This window comes from Megalopta genalis, chromosome 10, assembly GCF_051020955.1.
Source record: "Megalopta genalis isolate 19385.01 chromosome 10, iyMegGena1_principal, whole genome shotgun sequence".
Lineage (NCBI taxonomy): Eukaryota > Metazoa > Arthropoda > Insecta > Hymenoptera > Halictidae > Megalopta > Megalopta genalis.
The window spans coordinates 14408927-14426607 of NC_135022.1; the positions used below are offsets into that span (position 1 = coordinate 14408927).

Consider the following 17681-nt stretch of genomic DNA (forward strand, 5'->3'; position numbering starts at 1 on the left):
AATAACGTCAGAGAGAGGATAGACACTATTGAATGTGTTGGTGAAATCTGTATACGTTGTTTTTAATGTGTAGGATTAAAAGATATTTGTGAATATCTTGAAAACTACTAAATGTTCGAAATTAATATTTTATATTTGTTGTCCTCTCCCCCTCTCCTATACATCACCCAAATGCCACGTTGATCGGCAATCTCTTTCGGAAGTACAGTAAATTCTCCCTAATAGCCCCGCAGCTTCGGGGCAGTCGGCAAACTTAAAAGCCAGCGACCAGCATATCGGTGTACATCAATACGAATACACAATAATGCTAGAATAAAAAACGGTGCCTTAACTTTTTTATTTCTAATCTTTTACACATGAAAATTGCCGCATCACGTGCTTTTGACTGACTCTGCCGAACCTTAGCATAGGCGTAGGAATAGCGCACATGGCTATAGGAAATGGACAATGTAAGCAAGCCTCTAACATGGACTATAAGGTGAATTTACTGGACTGCCAAACACAAACATTTGACAGTTTAGGTGGTATTTTTAAAATCGTAAAATGTCCGTGCTTTCGGGTCAAATGCTCCACTATGCGTCGGGACAAAGCCGTTGCGCTCGAAAGATCGGGAGATCGAAGATCAGCCACGGGCACGATTGGTGCTCTTGGAACTCTGTCCGTTGTATTTCATTGTGTCGCTAGGCGTTACGTTGTGATGCGTTAATCACGTTAACACTTTATCGTCCGGTCGTGATTGAGGCTGCCACTCAGTAAGGACTGGCTTAGTCGCGCGCGCATTTGCTCCCAGTACCGGCTAAATTTTCGCTATTCATTGTGTTGTGCTTATTCCTTTAAAAATAATAATAAATAATAATATAATTATTATAATTATAATTCATAAGGATATGGGGAGGTCAGCATACAGGAGGTCAGCTACTAACAAAACAGTAAAGAAGCGAAAACCGTCGATAGCTAAAAGTCGATTAATAGGCTATCGGTCGATAAGCATTGGCAATCGAAAAGCCGATAAATAGGCTAGCGGTCGATAAAGTGTTAACTATGAAACCTCCAGACGAATGTGTCAGTCAGCCGGTCGATTTGCCTGCTTGCCTTGCCTATCCGATTGCCTACCAGTCAACTAGCCTCTACCCCGGGCTTACCACAAAGGTTATGGTCGTTCGCCTCGAACAACATTCCGCATTTAACCTTTTGTTTTGGTAACGAGATTACCATCAAACAGAGAAAGAGAAGCGAAATTATATCGATTCCGACCGACATCATTGAAACGGCTCTGCTCTTTCCCGAAGAAACTTCGAGATTCGCAAACGGAATCTATGAGACCTTGCGTAGGCTTAGATCTTCCGATCCACTTAATTTCACTCCGAACCACTTATTTTTTTCTTATTTTAGGAAATCTCTCATGAGATTTATTACAAAGATAGACCACTGATCGAAAACTCTCAGGCAAATTTTCAAATCCTTACCCCCACCACAAGGGTGGTTTACAGGGTCAAATCGGATTAATAGATTATGTACAACTTGTTCTGTTCTATTCAATCGAAAATTATGAATAAATTGCTACTAACAATACAGTCATATTGCCAAATTGCGTTGCAATATTAAAATTACAATATCTCCCAAAGTAATAGTTTTTCGACATAAATATGTTAATACATTTTTATTCAGAATTCCGAGGTGCATCGAATCGTGTACAAAAAATTATATAAACGATAATAAATTAGATCTGACTTATTTTTCTACGAACACTGATCATGACTCCAGTATACTAGTAAATTTTGTAAAAATCATAGTAGCAGATGAGGTTTATTTTGTCACTAAAAAGTACAATAAAATCTTTTTCTCTTCTTAAATTAATTTGAAAGACAATATTCTTTTTCTTATAAACGTAACAACAATTGTCGTTTTACATTTATATTATAAGATGAAAACAGGGAAACTTTAACCCTCGGAAGACCGACCCCGACGCAGCCACGTGCAGGGCATATGCTGGATCAATTGTTAACATTTAAAACAAAGATTTTACTGTTTTTATTTATTACAAATTTTGCAATATTACAAATATAATGTAACTGACTATTGTGTATTTTTCCTGAATATACATATAAACATATTCAAGTGGCAGGGAGTGAGAAATATCGCTCACACGATCTGCTACTACTTACAGTGATACAACTCTTGCACTATCGTGTTAGCGTGATCAAAAAGTTGTATTTTTGTACACAAAAGTATAAATTAATATTTCATAGGCAGAAAACGTCGGCAACAGATTCTCGCTATTGTGACTGAAGAATATAAATAGTTACAAAATAAAACTATTTTCCGAGCAGAACAGGAATTTGCTACTGTTTCTTGCTGTTCACGAAATATTACCTTAAAACAAAATGGTAAGAAGTATGCACTAGTGCCGCAAACTACAATCTCAACATCGATCTAAGAAAACATCAATTCCTTGATTAATCGATATCTTAAAACATCGAGTGAAAACAATAGTATAAAACATCGATTACATCTAAGAATCGATGCAACATCGTTCATCACTACTGGCAACTAGTGTGACTATTTGCCTGCACATAAAACATCCCTCGCGTCCGAACGTCCTCGAAATCCTTTACAAACCTCCTACTGTGGACGCTCCTGTGTTGTAGGCAAATGGTCACACTACTGGCAATTCTAGTACGAATACACATCGACGTCCCCACTCGCAACTGCGCCTGCGCAGCTTCATCTACCGCGCCTGCCATCTGCACATGTGCATCTCTCTTTACTTTTCCCAGTAACGGCAACAGTAACCAACGGTAACGGTCATCAGTGTAGCGTCATTCTTTGGTTATAAGTCATTTTCTTTCTGTACTTCTCATTGTTCGGCGTGTATTTGATCTTGTGTTTTCTTTCTGATTCCTCGGAAGTTATTTTTGTCTATCTTAACATGAAGTATGGATTCATGTCCAGGTAAGATAAATATGTAACACTTGTGTATGAACATAATCAGAAGAGTTATAATTAGAATAATAATGAGTTTTGTATTAATAGAGGGTGCAAATTCAAGTACAAGTACTTCTTGTACTAGTATGACTCCTCCTCCTGCCAAGTGGAAGAGAGAACATTGCAAAGTACAGTTCCAAGATGAGTGGCTTCAAGAGCCAGAATTTAAAGTGTGGCTTGAAAAATGTGCGAACACTAGAAAAGCAAAATGTGCACTGTGTAAAAAAGTTCTATCAGCACATAGAGGCAACCTATTAAGGCACAGAAATTCAGAAAGACATTGTCGATACGAAGAAATTACAAAGCACTTAATTTCAACAGAAGGTACGAACTGTGCATTAAGTTTATAACTAAAATAGTAATTATACATACAAATAATTAAAATGAAAGACACGTAGACATGTAATATAACTGTGATAAACATTATTTATAGGGTATAATGTGGATGGTGGATATAAAAATAAAAAAGTATTGGCCAGAATAGCAGAAATGAGACTATGTATGAACATAATTGAGCATAACCGTAGCTTTAATTCGTTCAATCATTTCATAGATATGTTATATGCATGTTTTCCGGATTCAGAAATTTTAACAGAGGTTTCCCTAAGAAGGACTAAAATATATGCTATTATAACAAATGTACTGAATCAAGCAATAATTGAGAAACACATAGAAATTTTAGTAAATAAATTCTTCTCTACTCTTGTGGATGAGAGCACAGATGTTTCCAATGATAAAAACCTGTGTATTTTAGTCCGTTATGTCGATGAAGGTGCAATTGTAACATATTTATTAGATTACATCAAGATCTCAAAAAGCAATGCAGAAAACCTATACAAATGTTTCATATATGCGTTACAAAAAAACAACTTAGACATTGCAAATCTAGTGGGTGTATGCATAGATAACGCTAATGTAATGTTGGAGAAACACAATTCCTTTGTTTCAAGGATTTTAGCCAAAAACAGTGAAGTTGTAATAGTTCCATGTACGTGCCACTGCATGCATTTGATTGCATACAGTGCAACGAAATGTTTGCCAACAGAAATTGTCAGTGTTATCTATAAAATATATAATTATTTCTCCAGAAGTCCCAAGAGGCAAAATATGTGGAATGAAACTTTCAAAATTTTTAATATTGGAGAGAGAAAAATAATTCAACCCAGTCCAACCCGGTGGTTGATGTTGAGAAAGTCAATAAATATCATTTTAATGCAGTTCCCAGCGTTAGTACAATTTTTCTTGGACGCTTTCGTGACAGATAACACGGAATCAGTTACCTACATTTTTAAAATATTAAATAACAGATTAACAAAAGTATATTTAGAATTTTTAAAGTATATACTTGGAGTAATGAATAAGTATAATCTCCTCTTCCAAAGCAATGATGTAATGATACATCTTTTATCCCATAAGCTAAATAAGTTTTTAAAATTTTTAGGATCATCATTTTTGACGTACGAGTGCATTAATACAGCACAACATTTACATGCTATTGATATTTATGACAATAAGAACTTAATGCCTGTCGAAGAAATACTTCTTCATGCAGATGCTGAAGCAGCGATGGAGGAAGTCAAGAGTACCAATGATGTAAGCGATGATGACATGAAACAATTTTATCAAAATATACAAAAATTTTATCAAACTGCATATGAAGCTGCAACTGCAAGACTGCCCTTCGATGAAGAATTTTTAAATGCTTTAGACTTTCTAAATCCTACAATTACATTAGATATTCGCATGCACAAAGACCAATTGAATCATATTTTGCAAAAATTTCCTTCGAAATTCGATAACCATAATGTACATTTAGAATGGCGTGAAATTGCTGTATATTTTGAACCCAACGAGACAATTGAAATTGCAAAATTAAACATTTGTGACTTCTGGAAGAAAATAAGTCAAATTAAAAATCCACTAGGTCAATGTAGATTCCCCAACATTATGAAAGTCGTACAGTTATGCTTAGCGTTACCCCACTCTAATGCCGAAGTTGAGAGATTTTTCTCCATGATAAGCAAAATAAAAACTGATAAGAGAAATAAGTTAAGATGTAAAACGATAAGTTCATTAACTAGACTGAAATTAGATTTAAAGAGTACAAAAAAAACGTGTGCTAACTGGCAACCGTCGAAAAGGGCATTACAGTTATGTAATGATGATGACATGTACAAAAAGGAAACGATACCACAACATTTAACTGGTATCATTTTACCAGATGAAGAAGAGACTGAGTCGGATACGGATACAGATAGAAATAATAGTGAAACCCAGTATGTATAGAAAATTATTACGAATTTATGTATTATTAAATGTTTTATCAATTCATTAATTTTTACTTTCGTCACGTTACAGTATTACAAATCATATTTTCACTCTGCAAAAGGAGATCACCAAAAATTAGCTAGGTATCAATAAATCATAAAAAATTAAATTTTATGCATTTTGTAACCATCATAAAACGTACAGAATAAACATTTGTGATCTGAAACATACTTATTTGATGATATATTGCCAAGTCCATTCAAATTATCCTATCCATTCTGTGTACACTATGCAACGTAGAAATAGCTCTACGTTAATTCAAATTTCAAGTACAGTTTCTCACACACAAATAAGAAACAGGTAGAAGATGTAGTAATTTATTATATCTAAATATTGACATTGTAAACAAGTAATGTATTTGCTTACTAAATAAAATATCGGACAAAATTGACTTTTTAAAACGCAATATCTTCCTTAAATCTTGGACTAAACGACTAGATTTTTTTTAAATGATAGTGGAACTAGTCTAATAGACAACGACTATAGTGCTTTTTTAATTTTGCTATTACTTGGAATAATCAAAAAAATAAACTCTTGTTTTTTAACTTTTTCATCTGAGTCTATTATGAAAATTTAAAAAATGCATTTTGTAAATCCTGATAATTTATATACGTACTGAAAATTTAGTTACAAGCGTAAAAAGATTTTAAAAACTGCAGATTTTTCACACTGTGATTTTTGCGATCTTTAATTATTTACAGTTTATTTCAAGATCAACCGATTTCGATGAAATTTTTAGTACGCATACAAGCCACTAGGATTTACAAAACGCATCTTTTAAATTTTCGTTACAGGCTCAGATAAAAAACTTAAAAAACATGAGTTTTTTATTTTTTTTTGTCATTCCAAGTAATAGCAAAATTTAAAAAAAAGCATGTAGTACTTGTCTAGTAGACTAGTCTCACTATCATTTAAAAGAAATTCTAGTCGTTTAGTCCAAAACTTAAAAACTGCGTATTATCCACTCAATTTGTTATTGTTGTAAGATCTAGTTCTCATAAGAAACTATTTTTACGATTCTAGAAAACACTTGTCCACAAAGCGTTAACTATTCCTTCCTATTCTAATTACACATGTATGACTATTTTTTCACATTGTGCACTGTGTCACACAAGCTATTAGAGAAGCATGCAATAAGTAGTTTATAATGGCTTGGATAGAGTAATTATAGGGGAAAAAAAGAATGAATGGAAACGCATGAATGAGCAGAGTTTGTAAACAAAGTTCAATTCCTAGCGGTGAAAAAGCGATGAACAGAACAGAATATACATGGCGTCTCAAAATAAGTGGGCAACATTTTGTGTACTGATTCAGTACATAAATAAAGCAATCAATAAACAAAAAGAAATAAATATAAGCTAATAGGGGAGAGTATAGTTACATATGCTAAAATGTTTAAAAGACAAATGAAATAAGTTATAGCTAGCCTGTGAATCTTGATGCAAATTGCATTTCCGGTTTTGCCATAAATACGTAAAATCCATTGTTATATTGTTGCATATTGTCGATAATATAACTATAGAGTAACGTAAGTATAAAATTGTTTATTAATGACATATAGTGATATATGTATACAATACATAATTTATATTCTGAATTTATAATATATTATTTACATTAAAAATTATAATTAATGTTAGTTAATATTTAAATTAACTGTATGTTAATATTGTTGTAATGAGACGTTTCTCGTTTTGTACATACAGTTCTCAATGTGTACATTGTTCTCAATTTAGATATTAATTTTATAATATTGAAAATTAGTAATAAATCTTTATTTGGTAAATTTAAATCTGGACTATTAGTTAGGGCTCCAAGAATTTTTAACATAGTAACTGCCACATCAGTGTCCATAAAGCATATAGAAAATTAGAACAACTTATTTAGTGATATAAAAGTAGAAAAGATAAAATTCATTATAACTCTCTAGGCTGCGAATCTTTGTACATTTATGGCAGGTACAGATTTTTGGCATACGCGAAAATTTATAAATGAACAAAGTCTAATAACAATTTTATTCCAGTTTTAGAAAAAAAGAAGAAACTTTTCTTTAATCCTAATTTTTATAACGCGACGCATGAAAATTAGAAATTGCATAAGATCAGCAGTCCAAGTATAACATTTACTTCTGTATCCTTCGTACAGCTCGTATATATAGATCCTGACACAGTTCGGCTCACTTAATGGATTGTAATAAGAATTAATTTACTAGTTTAATAAAATATATTATGTCAGTGATATACGACTGACGCGGCGCTAAAAGTATTCAAAAATATCACATTCCCTGAAGTTCTACCTATAATATAAGGCCTAGTGCCGGAATGGAGACTTTGAAATTGACGTTGTAATGGACTATAAAGTTTCAGTGTACTCCGGTTTAGGTAAGCTCCACCACTACGTCAACTGTCTGTACCGCCCACCATGCCCGTTATTACCTCCGATGTGGACTGAAAACAACGTCGACAGGTATCATACTCGTTTCGATGACCTCAGTTAAGTTGCAGAACGGTTTTATTAACTACGAGAGGCACGTTTCGAAACTATACAGGGTGACCCATTTAAATCGATTCAGTCAAATATCTTCGACAACCGTCGACGATATTAAGAAATGTTTCAAACGAAATTTGAATAATTTTAGGGAGCATTTAATTTGATATTAATAAGATTTCTCTAGGTGAACGGCTCGAGGTCATATGAAGGTCAACTTTATTTTTTTAAATGGGATCATATTTTTTATTATACCGGTCGATTCAGCTCGTCGTTCTCTGCATAAAAATACTAAGAAATTTCTTACGAAAAATCAATAATTTAGAAATGTCTCTACAGTGTGTCATGTAAACAGTTCACCCTGAAACAGTCTGCATACAACACCATTTATCGTACAAATTAGTGATTTTGTCTATTTTTTGTATAGTGTATAAAATTTATGAAAGTATGATAAATATTAAATTTTTTATTGTGCACAATTATTGAGACTCAGTCTTCAGGGGAGAGCGGCACAGTAACAGATTTTAGTAAATCATAGACACACGGTAACTGGCTCCAGAACTTTTTTTTCTTTCTCCTAATTTTCAAAGGAGATTTGATACTTGTGTAATGGGAAAATTTATATTGGTAAAAAAAGAATTCCTGAAGAATTTAAGTCATTTTAATTTAGTTTAAATTGCTAAAGTTGTATTTAGTAGCGAAATCTCCTGAAGGCTGCTAACAGGGCACAGTAATTGGCTCCTCTACCTTAACTTCTTTCATCTTATTCTTAAGAAACATTTCACCTTCAACAGAAAACTAAAGAATTAATCCTCTACAGACTTTTAGGCCATCGAATCCATTATCGTTATCCTCGTCAGTGTGTGTCGACGGGACGAAACAAAAAAAAAAAAAACATAACAGGTCGGCCGCGGTTTATCTCGCTCTTATATTTTTTTTTCTTTGGTGCGTAGATAATAAAAATCGTTCAACACGAGCGATTGCGGGAAACGGATCGATCATCGGTCGAACGTGTCGACGAAATACATTATGTAAAAGGAAGTACCCGGAATTTGTAAATAAAACACAAACCATGTACTTGTATATTCATCAATCTAATTTTGTCGCCTTCAAAATAGGTCTCTGAGTCAATATCCGTACAGTGTGTTAAAAAAGTTTTTGTGCACCTTTTAAAACAGAACAACTTTTTTATAATTGAGCCAAGCGATTTAAATCTTTTGGGAGCGTTAGTGGGATTAGTTCACTAGACAATGGCTAAAAAGTTATTTTCAAATATAAGAATGATGTTTCTTCAACTTTCACATCTGAGCCTATAATGAAAATTTAAACAATGCACTTTCAAGATCTTGGTAACTTGTATGCATACTGAAAATTTCATTAAATTGATTAACGTTGTTACGAGCTACAGACAATTAAAGATTGCAAAAATCGCAGTTCTTCACAGCTTTCGACCGATAACTACAAGAAATCTCGAGTCCCTGCAATCTTTAATTGTTTGTTGCTTATAACAACGTTATCCGATCCTGACTCCCGTCGCGCGTCTCGCTTCCCGTGATATGTATGTGTAGATGAGTAGTATGTGTGTGTGTCTGTGCACATTTGGCGATCACCGTGGAGCGCGACGGGAGTCAGGAGGCGTAGCCTTCGCGTGCCTCGTGTTGCGTGCTGGTTAATTCCGAGCCCTGCTGTAAAGTAAAAATCGTACATCAAAGTTTAAGGGATAATTGTAAAGGGGAGACTTCAATGTTGAAATCTACGCTAGGATCAGTCGTGAAACAAATTTTCCAGTGTATTTACAGACGTTTCAATCCGTAACATTTTCCTAAGTTTTTTCCTCCAGTTTCCCACCTATTACATTACGCAAAAGCATGTTACAGGAAAATGAACTCTCCGAGATGTAAGTAGAAGATAATTAAGAAATATTGATAATTTCTAATAAATCAGAGATACAGTGTACGAACACTTTTCATACTGACGGTAGATAATGTACAACAAATTGTTTCGATACATGTACCACGAGACTTTAGAACGTGAAATTCCGGGTACATTTTTCCATAATATAGTCTCCCTCTTTCGAGAACAAGAAGAAACTTGCCGCCGCTTTCCGCAGCGGAAAGATCCGCTGGGTGTTCCGCGTCTCGGTTAATCGCGAGTTTTAAAATAGATCTTTCGAGCAGAAACCAGATGTGCCCTGTCTCAAGTCGGCAAACACAAGAACGCACGGGGCAGAAACTAAGACCGTTCGTTCCTACGTTCGAGAGTGGTGAACCGATTTAGGGTAGTGGAGTCGGTTACTGTGGGGTGACCATATTCACGTATCTTTGGTTTGTTCTCGGTCATAATTAACCAACAATTCTGGCTAAAAATTGACGATAACCTCGCGAAAAATCATCGTAGGATAATGTCTTCTTTTCAATCAAAACTTGAAACCTTCACTTTCAGACAATGCTTCTGGATTTTAAGTTTGATGCACCTTCACAACTGTGATCCTTGAAATGTGAGACCATGTTTGTCATATTGAAAATTGTCAAGTTTGACGAAATACGCGGAGTTCGTAACATTTTTCCCGGGGATGCCGCTCCGGGGAAATAAGCGGAAAAGCGCGCGATCTTATTTACCCTGTAACTACCCTCGCGGGAAAGCTACAGAGTTGAGATTTTGCACGGAGGGATTTTCGATAGTAACGGCCATTTAAAAACCTCTAAAAGCATTTTTGACCATCTTATTCGGCTAGGCGCTTTGACATGAAATTTATGAAAAATAAAAATAATCCCAATTACCGATGCTTTAAAAAGCTACTTGTGCCAGTTACCGTGAACCAAATACAAATAAGTGTCAAATATTTCTGATTTGTTTCTCGTGCATGCTTGAATATTAAATTAATTTTCTGATAACTTGTCCAACTTAAATAAAACTATTAAAGAACATAAACTGTTTCAAACATAGAGTATGAACACAGCCGGTACTCCTACAAATTGTACATTAATTAGGGAGTGTCGGTAATACGACAAGAGCTCAAAAAACAATGCTAAGAAATGTTAAGGTTTATACTTTCTTTATATGTAGAATCTATTTCTTAACCGTATCAGTTTATAAGCAAAAGGTATTATGGTTCACGGCAAACACTCAACTCGTACCTTTTAATAATTTTTTTAGAATTTACGATAAACTAATGGAGAGAACTTAAATGATTTTATTCTATTAATATAATATCGAACGTTACATTACAATCTTATTGTTCATAACTCTTCGTCATATCATTGTGATTGTCGATAAATAAATGAAAGTGACTGTATTCCGGACAACCTCGGTAATTGGGACCCTTACCCTAGGGCCTAGGCATTCCTTATCGCTCGCCTATCGCCTAAACAGGATCGCGATCTAATCCCTGGATCGAATGAGAACAAGACTCGGCCACGTGAGGACCACAACACACACGGACCACTTCCCGATCACTTTAACACTTTGGCTGCCACGTCGGTCGAACATTGAGTGACACTTTTTCATCACATTACAAGCTCAATCTTTATTACTTATCATGTACAGTGGTGTGAATACTTATAGACTCAAAGTAAATTCCACATTTTTAGTGACATTTAATCAAAAACTTAACAGAACACCATGTGTGTGTTTGTATATTTCTATATTAGAAATAGTAGAAAACAGAGATAAACGAGTAGTTACCTCTAGTATAGTTTCTTTTGTATTTGTTTCAATATTAGTGTCAATGTAAAGCTTACTTCGAGACTTTAATTATACACACCGCTGCGTTGTTTAATCTTTTGGCATATCGATTAAAATTGATTAGAAATTGCAAGGTGCAAGAGTTAATGTAACGTTAATGTAACTACTGCATTAAATTTTGTTTTCTCTATTTTCACATTGTGACATAAATCGTTTTGTTTTTTGTATCGATTTCAACACTAAACCTACCACAGTCAACGACCGATTCTTCGTTCAACAATTATAACAATTATAAAGACGCTTTCATAAGAAATGATAGAATAAATATTGGGGCCAATACTATAACGAAAACAGTACAAAATCAATATGGACAGGTCAAAAGCCAATCAGTGTAAGTCCATTTTTCTTTGACAATGAGTTATTTCATAAATAGACAATAGACAGCAGCATGCATATTGGCCACGGAATGACTAAACAAAATTCCTAAACAAAACGTTTGACATTTTTCTTTCGTTTCTCTTCTGGTTGAGTTCATTTGCATGTCATGTTATAATAACAATTGTGCTTTGCATTATCAGTGGCATTGTGTTATCGTTTTTACAGCTAATTTGCAAAATCCTTATTTATCACAATTTTAAGATTAATGGACTTACACCGATTGGCTTCCAAGCCGTTCACATAAACTCGATCTTTTCACTTTCATGAGACAATGCGCACATTTTTACTGCCAGATGCGTACAATGCTAACGAGTTCCAACGCGGCAGTTAACTTATGTTGATCGATATTTATACGGCATTCGTTATTTCACTGTCACCGAAACTCGCTCTCGGCGATAGGGGCATAAGAAATGCGGCGATAATGTCGATTAAGTGGAAGCGGCCGAGTGCGTTGATTTAAAAAAAATTGGTGTAATCGCGATCCTTCGGCGGAAAGATTTATCCCGAACGCGATCGAACGCATCTATGAAACTACGAACCCAAACAGTGGTGTGTATGCGTGTACGTGTCGCACGATGATGTGTCTCAAGGTCTGTTGACGCGAGGAATCGATCGCGAGTCGATCGCAGATGTCGATCGATCCGTCATCGAGCGCGGCTACGACTAAGCATTCACGATCAGTTTCATTCAAGCGTTGTGTCGCGGTTGTTCAGCTCATTAACGAGTCGCGCTAATTATGGCTTCCGTTATCGGCCGCGGCGACGATTGGTCGGCTGGTGCGATCCACGGTCCGCTAGTGGGACGGGTTCGAATCCGGCTCGGACCAATCGAAGCGGTTACTACCGATCAGATAGCGAACCATCGTCGTCGCCACCCGTTGTCGCCCCTGCCTGAAAAATCGTAGCACAGTTGCTTTCGAAGAGTAACAATTATCTAAGATAACGATCCGAACGAGTACTTTATAGTCGAATATTTCTTTTTTTTATTCGAATAACGATTATTCGATTATTCTCCGAATTAATTCCTATACGAATAAATTCTTATTCGAATAACGAATAACTTCTTATTCAAATTGAACGAATTTTGAACCAACGGTTTGCGCACCTTGGAATTCGAACTTTTTGTGTGTTTCTCGACAAAATCAACATTAATTTTCTTTTTTATTAATTTCTTTTTTTATTAATTCTTGTTTATTAGCTCCTAACTAAGGTAGATGTCCCAATTTCCGTGCCCCTGTATTAAAAACGTATAGAAAAAAAGACAAGTTTTATAATATAAATTGAAACATCTCCCTAAATCTTACATCTTAAAAGGTAAACACGATAAAAAAAGTAAATCATCAATTTATATATAACACTTTGCTTTTTCTATACGTTTTTAATCCGGAGACGCGGAAATTGGTACGAGCACGGAAACTGGGACATCTACTCTATTTATCTTTTCCAGATAACAACTATCTATGACGAGTTTGACAGAACCTACTTTTGGCGAGCTAAATACAGCAAATACTCCACTGTACGTGTCGGGAAAACTTGGTAATGTAGATGTCCCAATTACCGTGCCTTTAAGCCAATTTATGCTTTGCCGAAACTCTCATTGAATACTAGAGTTATCATTTAATGCACTAGAAATATATTTCAATTTTTCAGACAATTTTTTATTTCAAACATATTTTTAACATGATAAAAATTAGTAATTTAATAATGTCTTAAATGAGATAAAAAAAGGAAAGGTGTTTTTGACCATAATTCCGTGCCCTTCCAGAAGCTTTGAACACGATTCCGTGCCTTGCCATACTATATTTCCGTTCGTGTATTTCATGCACGCTTTCTCAATTATTTTTAATAAAAATGAGGTTAGGTTCGATCACGCGGTCTAATACGAGAAGGCACTGAAATACGAACATGTTCTAAAATCTGACCCTATTCCCGGATTTATATAAAAAATATAAAAATATGCATGGTTAGTGTCTTTTTTATCGTTGCTAATACTAAACGACGTCCTCTTGCGACATGCATTTTGTACGACGTGAATCATATTAATAATTGAAGCGTTTCTTACGATTTTTGACAAGATATTTATATTCCATTCAATATTACTTATATTCCTCGGAACTGCTGTAACATTAATTGTAAAATATTTACTACATTTTAACACATGAAAAATGTAATGTCCCTCCCTGAATGGTACATGTTAATAGGTAAACATAATAAAAAAAAATAGATCATCAATTTGTATATAACACTTTTCTTTTTCTATAGCTTTTTAATCCGCGGACACGAAAATTGGGACATCTACTCTGTATCGTATAAAAAAAGCAAAGGCATCATGGTTACCCATGATTACGTAGACTACAATTTTACAGACTGCTTTTTTTCAATACGAAAAATCTTGCATACTTACACCGTCGGTCATAATAGCTGTTCGACGGAGAAGGATCGTTTCAAACTGATAATAATTGGGTACATGGTGGATATGGTGGACAGCTATTATGACGTTCAATGTATCTCGAATCCCTTTTCTCGAAAAACAGACCATAACAAGCCTTATCTGGATCTGTTGCCGGCCGCGTAAACGAGATACGTGCCTGTTATCGAGGGAACAAATCTATTTAGTTCCTAAGTCGAGATTCGAAAGAAAAAACTTCTCCCTCCCGTTCAGGAAAGTCAATGATTTCAACTTCGGTTGTTAGATACCGGGTTGAGGAATCCGGTACAACACTAGAATTATTAGATCGTGGATTTGAGATGTAAAGTAAAAGTATCTACACTCGCATCGGAAAGTATGTTAACACCTTTCCAAACGGGATAACTTTGTTCGAACACGACTAGTTTTCCAGAGAATGAGCATTTCGACTTGTTCAATTAATTCAACTTTCTTACCTAAGCCTGTAATGGAAATTTAGAAAATGCGTTTTTAGGTGACATATTCGCGAACTAAACAAAGACAAAAAAGATACTTCAAATGAGAGTTTTATAATATAAACCAAGCGTGTATTCGAAATTATAAAAATGCTTTGAAATAACAGATATTAAAGGGATGATGCAGGGTATAGATAAATAAATAAAATAAATAATAATTCTGTACGTAAAATGGAAAAATGTACGTTCTTGTTGTTTTAAAATCAGATAAAATGCTTATTATTTCGTCGTATTAAAAAAGATTACTTATTTTAATAGTATAATAATAGTTTAGTTAATAGTGACTTAATAACAAAAACAATAGAATTTTGTTTCTAGAAAAATAGAATTTTTTTACTAGAATGTACGTTCTTGTTGTTTCAAAATCAGATAAAATGCTTATTATTTCGTCGTATTAAAAAAGATTACTTATTTATATAATATAGTTTAGTTAATAGTAACTTAATAACAAACAAAAATAGAATTTTGTTTCGATTTAGAAGAAATGAATAACATTTGTATTTAGTAGATTATCTATGAAATCTTCATCGCAAGTCTGACTTGTTATGCAAGGGGTTAATGATCGCATAAAATTTTGTAAATAATTTTTAGGGCTAATTATTTCTGTCTCATTCGTTTTAGACATAAACCCGACTTCGACTTCGACTTCTACTTCGACTTCTACTTAGACTTTTACTTAGACTTCTACTTAGACTTTATACTTAGACTTTATACTTAGACTTTATACTTAGACTTCTACTTAGACTTCTACTTAGACTTCTACTTAGACTTCTACTTAGACTTCTACTTAGACTTCTACTTAGACTTCTACTTAGACTTTACTTAGACTTTTACTTAGACTTCTACTTAGACTTCTACTTAGACTTCTACTTAGACTTCTACTTAGACTTCTACTTAGACTTTACTTAGACTTTTACTTAGACTTCTACTTAGACTTCTACTTAAACTTCTACTTCGACTTCTACTTAGACTTCTACTTAGACTTCTACTTAGACTTCTACTTAGACTTCTACTTAGACTTCTACTTAGACTTCTACTTAGACTTCTACTTAGACTTCTACTTCGACTTCTACTTAAACTTCTACTTAAACTTCTACTTAAACTTCTACTTCGACTTCTACTTAGACTTCTACTTAGACTTCTACTTAAACTTTTACTTAGACTTTTACTTAGACTTTTACTTAGACTTCTACTTAGACTTCTACTTAGACTTTACTTAGACTTTTACTTAGACTTCTACTTAGACTTCTACTTAGACTTCTACTTCGACTTTTACTTAGACTTCTACTTCTACTTCGACTTCGGCATTGACTTCGCTTGAACCTCAATCCTCGGACGGGAAGGACTCGATCGCATCAAACGCTCGTCTAGAAATTCCCACGACGCGCGGAAAATTAGAGCCGGAGGCCGACTGTAAGATTATACAGCGCGCTTACGGCCATTGTTGCCAACGAAAATTACACTCTTGAAAATTCATTGTACCAGATTGCCGGTCGCCGCGGTACGTTTTCTTACCTCCTCCTCCTCCTCCTACGTGATTTCCCCCGTCTCCTGCACCCCCTCACCAGGCTTTTCGGTCCCGTCGACCGTGGTTGACAAAAATAACATACCCCTGTGTTTATCTTTTATGTTTCTGCCACGAAAGAAAACTGTAAAAGTAATCGATTCGGAATTGCATGCAATTCAAACGAGTATATTCATTATTAGACCGCGGATTTTATGCATTTATACATCTGTTGCATTATTTTCAACGTATTAAATTTATTAGAAGAAGAAATATGTTTATATATAACTACTGTTTTCTCGTTATTGCAGACAATTTTTATTTTTGCATAAAAATCCACAATCATAACTACACTACGGGTTTTATGCATATTTTTACAAGATTGACTAGGTTAAATACAAAACTGTGAAGACATTAGAAGTACATATTTGCGGGCTATGTTTATATTATGTGTAATTTATTAACGTGTGACTACAAGAGGAAAGTCATTTTGATCAAACTTATGTTCCTTACAATTAATTCGGATAATTTAAAAAATAAATAAAATGGTTGTATATCCTCTTCGAAATCGAGTAACTTTTGCATTTAACATTTTTCTTGAAAATATGCTGTTTTCGCGATACACTATATTCTAACTATATTCTATTATAACACTAAATTATACAGGGTGTCCCGTTTAAGACGGGTGGAATATCTCAGAAAGCGATGTTTTTACAAAAGCTGTTTGATATGATGGGGCACATTGCCTAGTGTTAATATTTTTTTTGGAAATGAGAACAACAAATTCCTTTGTCGTTTCAAGAGACACAACAGTAAGAAAAAACGCAACAATATTATATGTTAACATATATACACTGCTGCGCAATAACTTAATTAGTTAACTGTTTTCTCCATAATACTGAACATTGTTAACGTCAAATAAATCTTCTGAAATTGGCACTGAATTCGCACAGATTATGTTCATACGACATTCTTTGACATGTATTTATGAAGCACCCTGTATAATACGAGATCGATCTACAATTTCCCCAACACATAACTATTATTTATAACAAAAAACATTTGCACCAAAATAATTATTATTATACAATGACTTTTTGCATGTTGATGATATAACAGTTATGGTCCCCGGTTCAAACTTTTCAATCATTTTCTATAAAAGAGTATTACAATTTTACAGTAACAAATGTGAAATCCCGTTCATTTTGACCGCCTCCGTAGGTTTAGTGTTAATAATTTCCCTGATAAAACGAGGCAATTTCTTGCATATGTTCAATTACTTCCATTCTTAGACTTTGACAGTAAATTTTGTTTCGATGTAAAAGAAACGAACA

At 34.3% G+C, this 17681-nt stretch overlaps 2 protein-coding genes across 10 annotated transcripts in view; one reads left to right on the forward strand and one right to left on the reverse strand.

Moving 5' to 3' along the window:
- Ntan1 (N-terminal amidohydrolase 1) overlaps positions 1-17681 on the reverse strand; it is a 52956-nt gene that overhangs the window by 9748 nt on the left and 25527 nt on the right. The window contains exon 1 of one of the 2 annotated variants that reach the window (XM_033469906.2): positions 12462-12593. The exons of the other annotated variant lie outside the window; for it this stretch is intronic. The gene's annotated coding sequence lies outside the window, so the exon portion shown is untranslated. Of the gene's footprint in view, positions 1-12461; positions 12594-17681 lie in introns of those variants that run through there. 2 annotated transcript variants of the gene reach the window in all.
- Positions 1845-5483, forward strand: LOC117220178 (uncharacterized). 8 transcript variants are annotated; one of them, XR_013034207.1, is made up of 5 exons: positions 1951-2952; positions 3034-3309; positions 3419-4211; positions 4427-4578; positions 4910-5045. XR_013034207.1 is itself a non-coding variant. In XM_033469901.2 (5 exons), exons 1-5 carry the CDS (start codon positions 2937-2939, stop codon positions 5390-5392), a joined length of 591 nt encoding a protein of 196 aa, XP_033325792.2. In that variant the 5' UTR covers positions 2007-2936; the 3' UTR covers positions 5393-5483. The 8 variants fall into 8 exon arrangements, 6 of the variants coding, with proteins under 6 accessions (XP_076380826.1, XP_076380827.1, XP_076380829.1 ...); XR_013034206.1 differs by lacking the exon at positions 4910-5045 and adding an exon at positions 5078-5217 and having other exon boundaries at positions 1953-2952; XM_033469901.2 differs by lacking the exons at positions 4427-4578; positions 4910-5045 and adding exons at positions 5078-5261; positions 5344-5483 and having other exon boundaries at positions 2007-2952; positions 3419-3484.

Bases quoted from the DNA above. Each gene is read 5' to 3' on its own strand.
- LOC117220178 (XM_033469900.2), top strand. The intron at 3,310-3,418 runs GTACGAACTGTG...CATTATTTATAG, and splicing joins GCACTTAATTTCAACAGAAG to GGTATAATGTGGATGGTGGA. The intron at 5,262-5,343 runs GTATGTATAGAA...GTCACGTTACAG, and splicing joins AGAAATAATAGTGAAACCCA to TATTACAAATCATATTTTCA.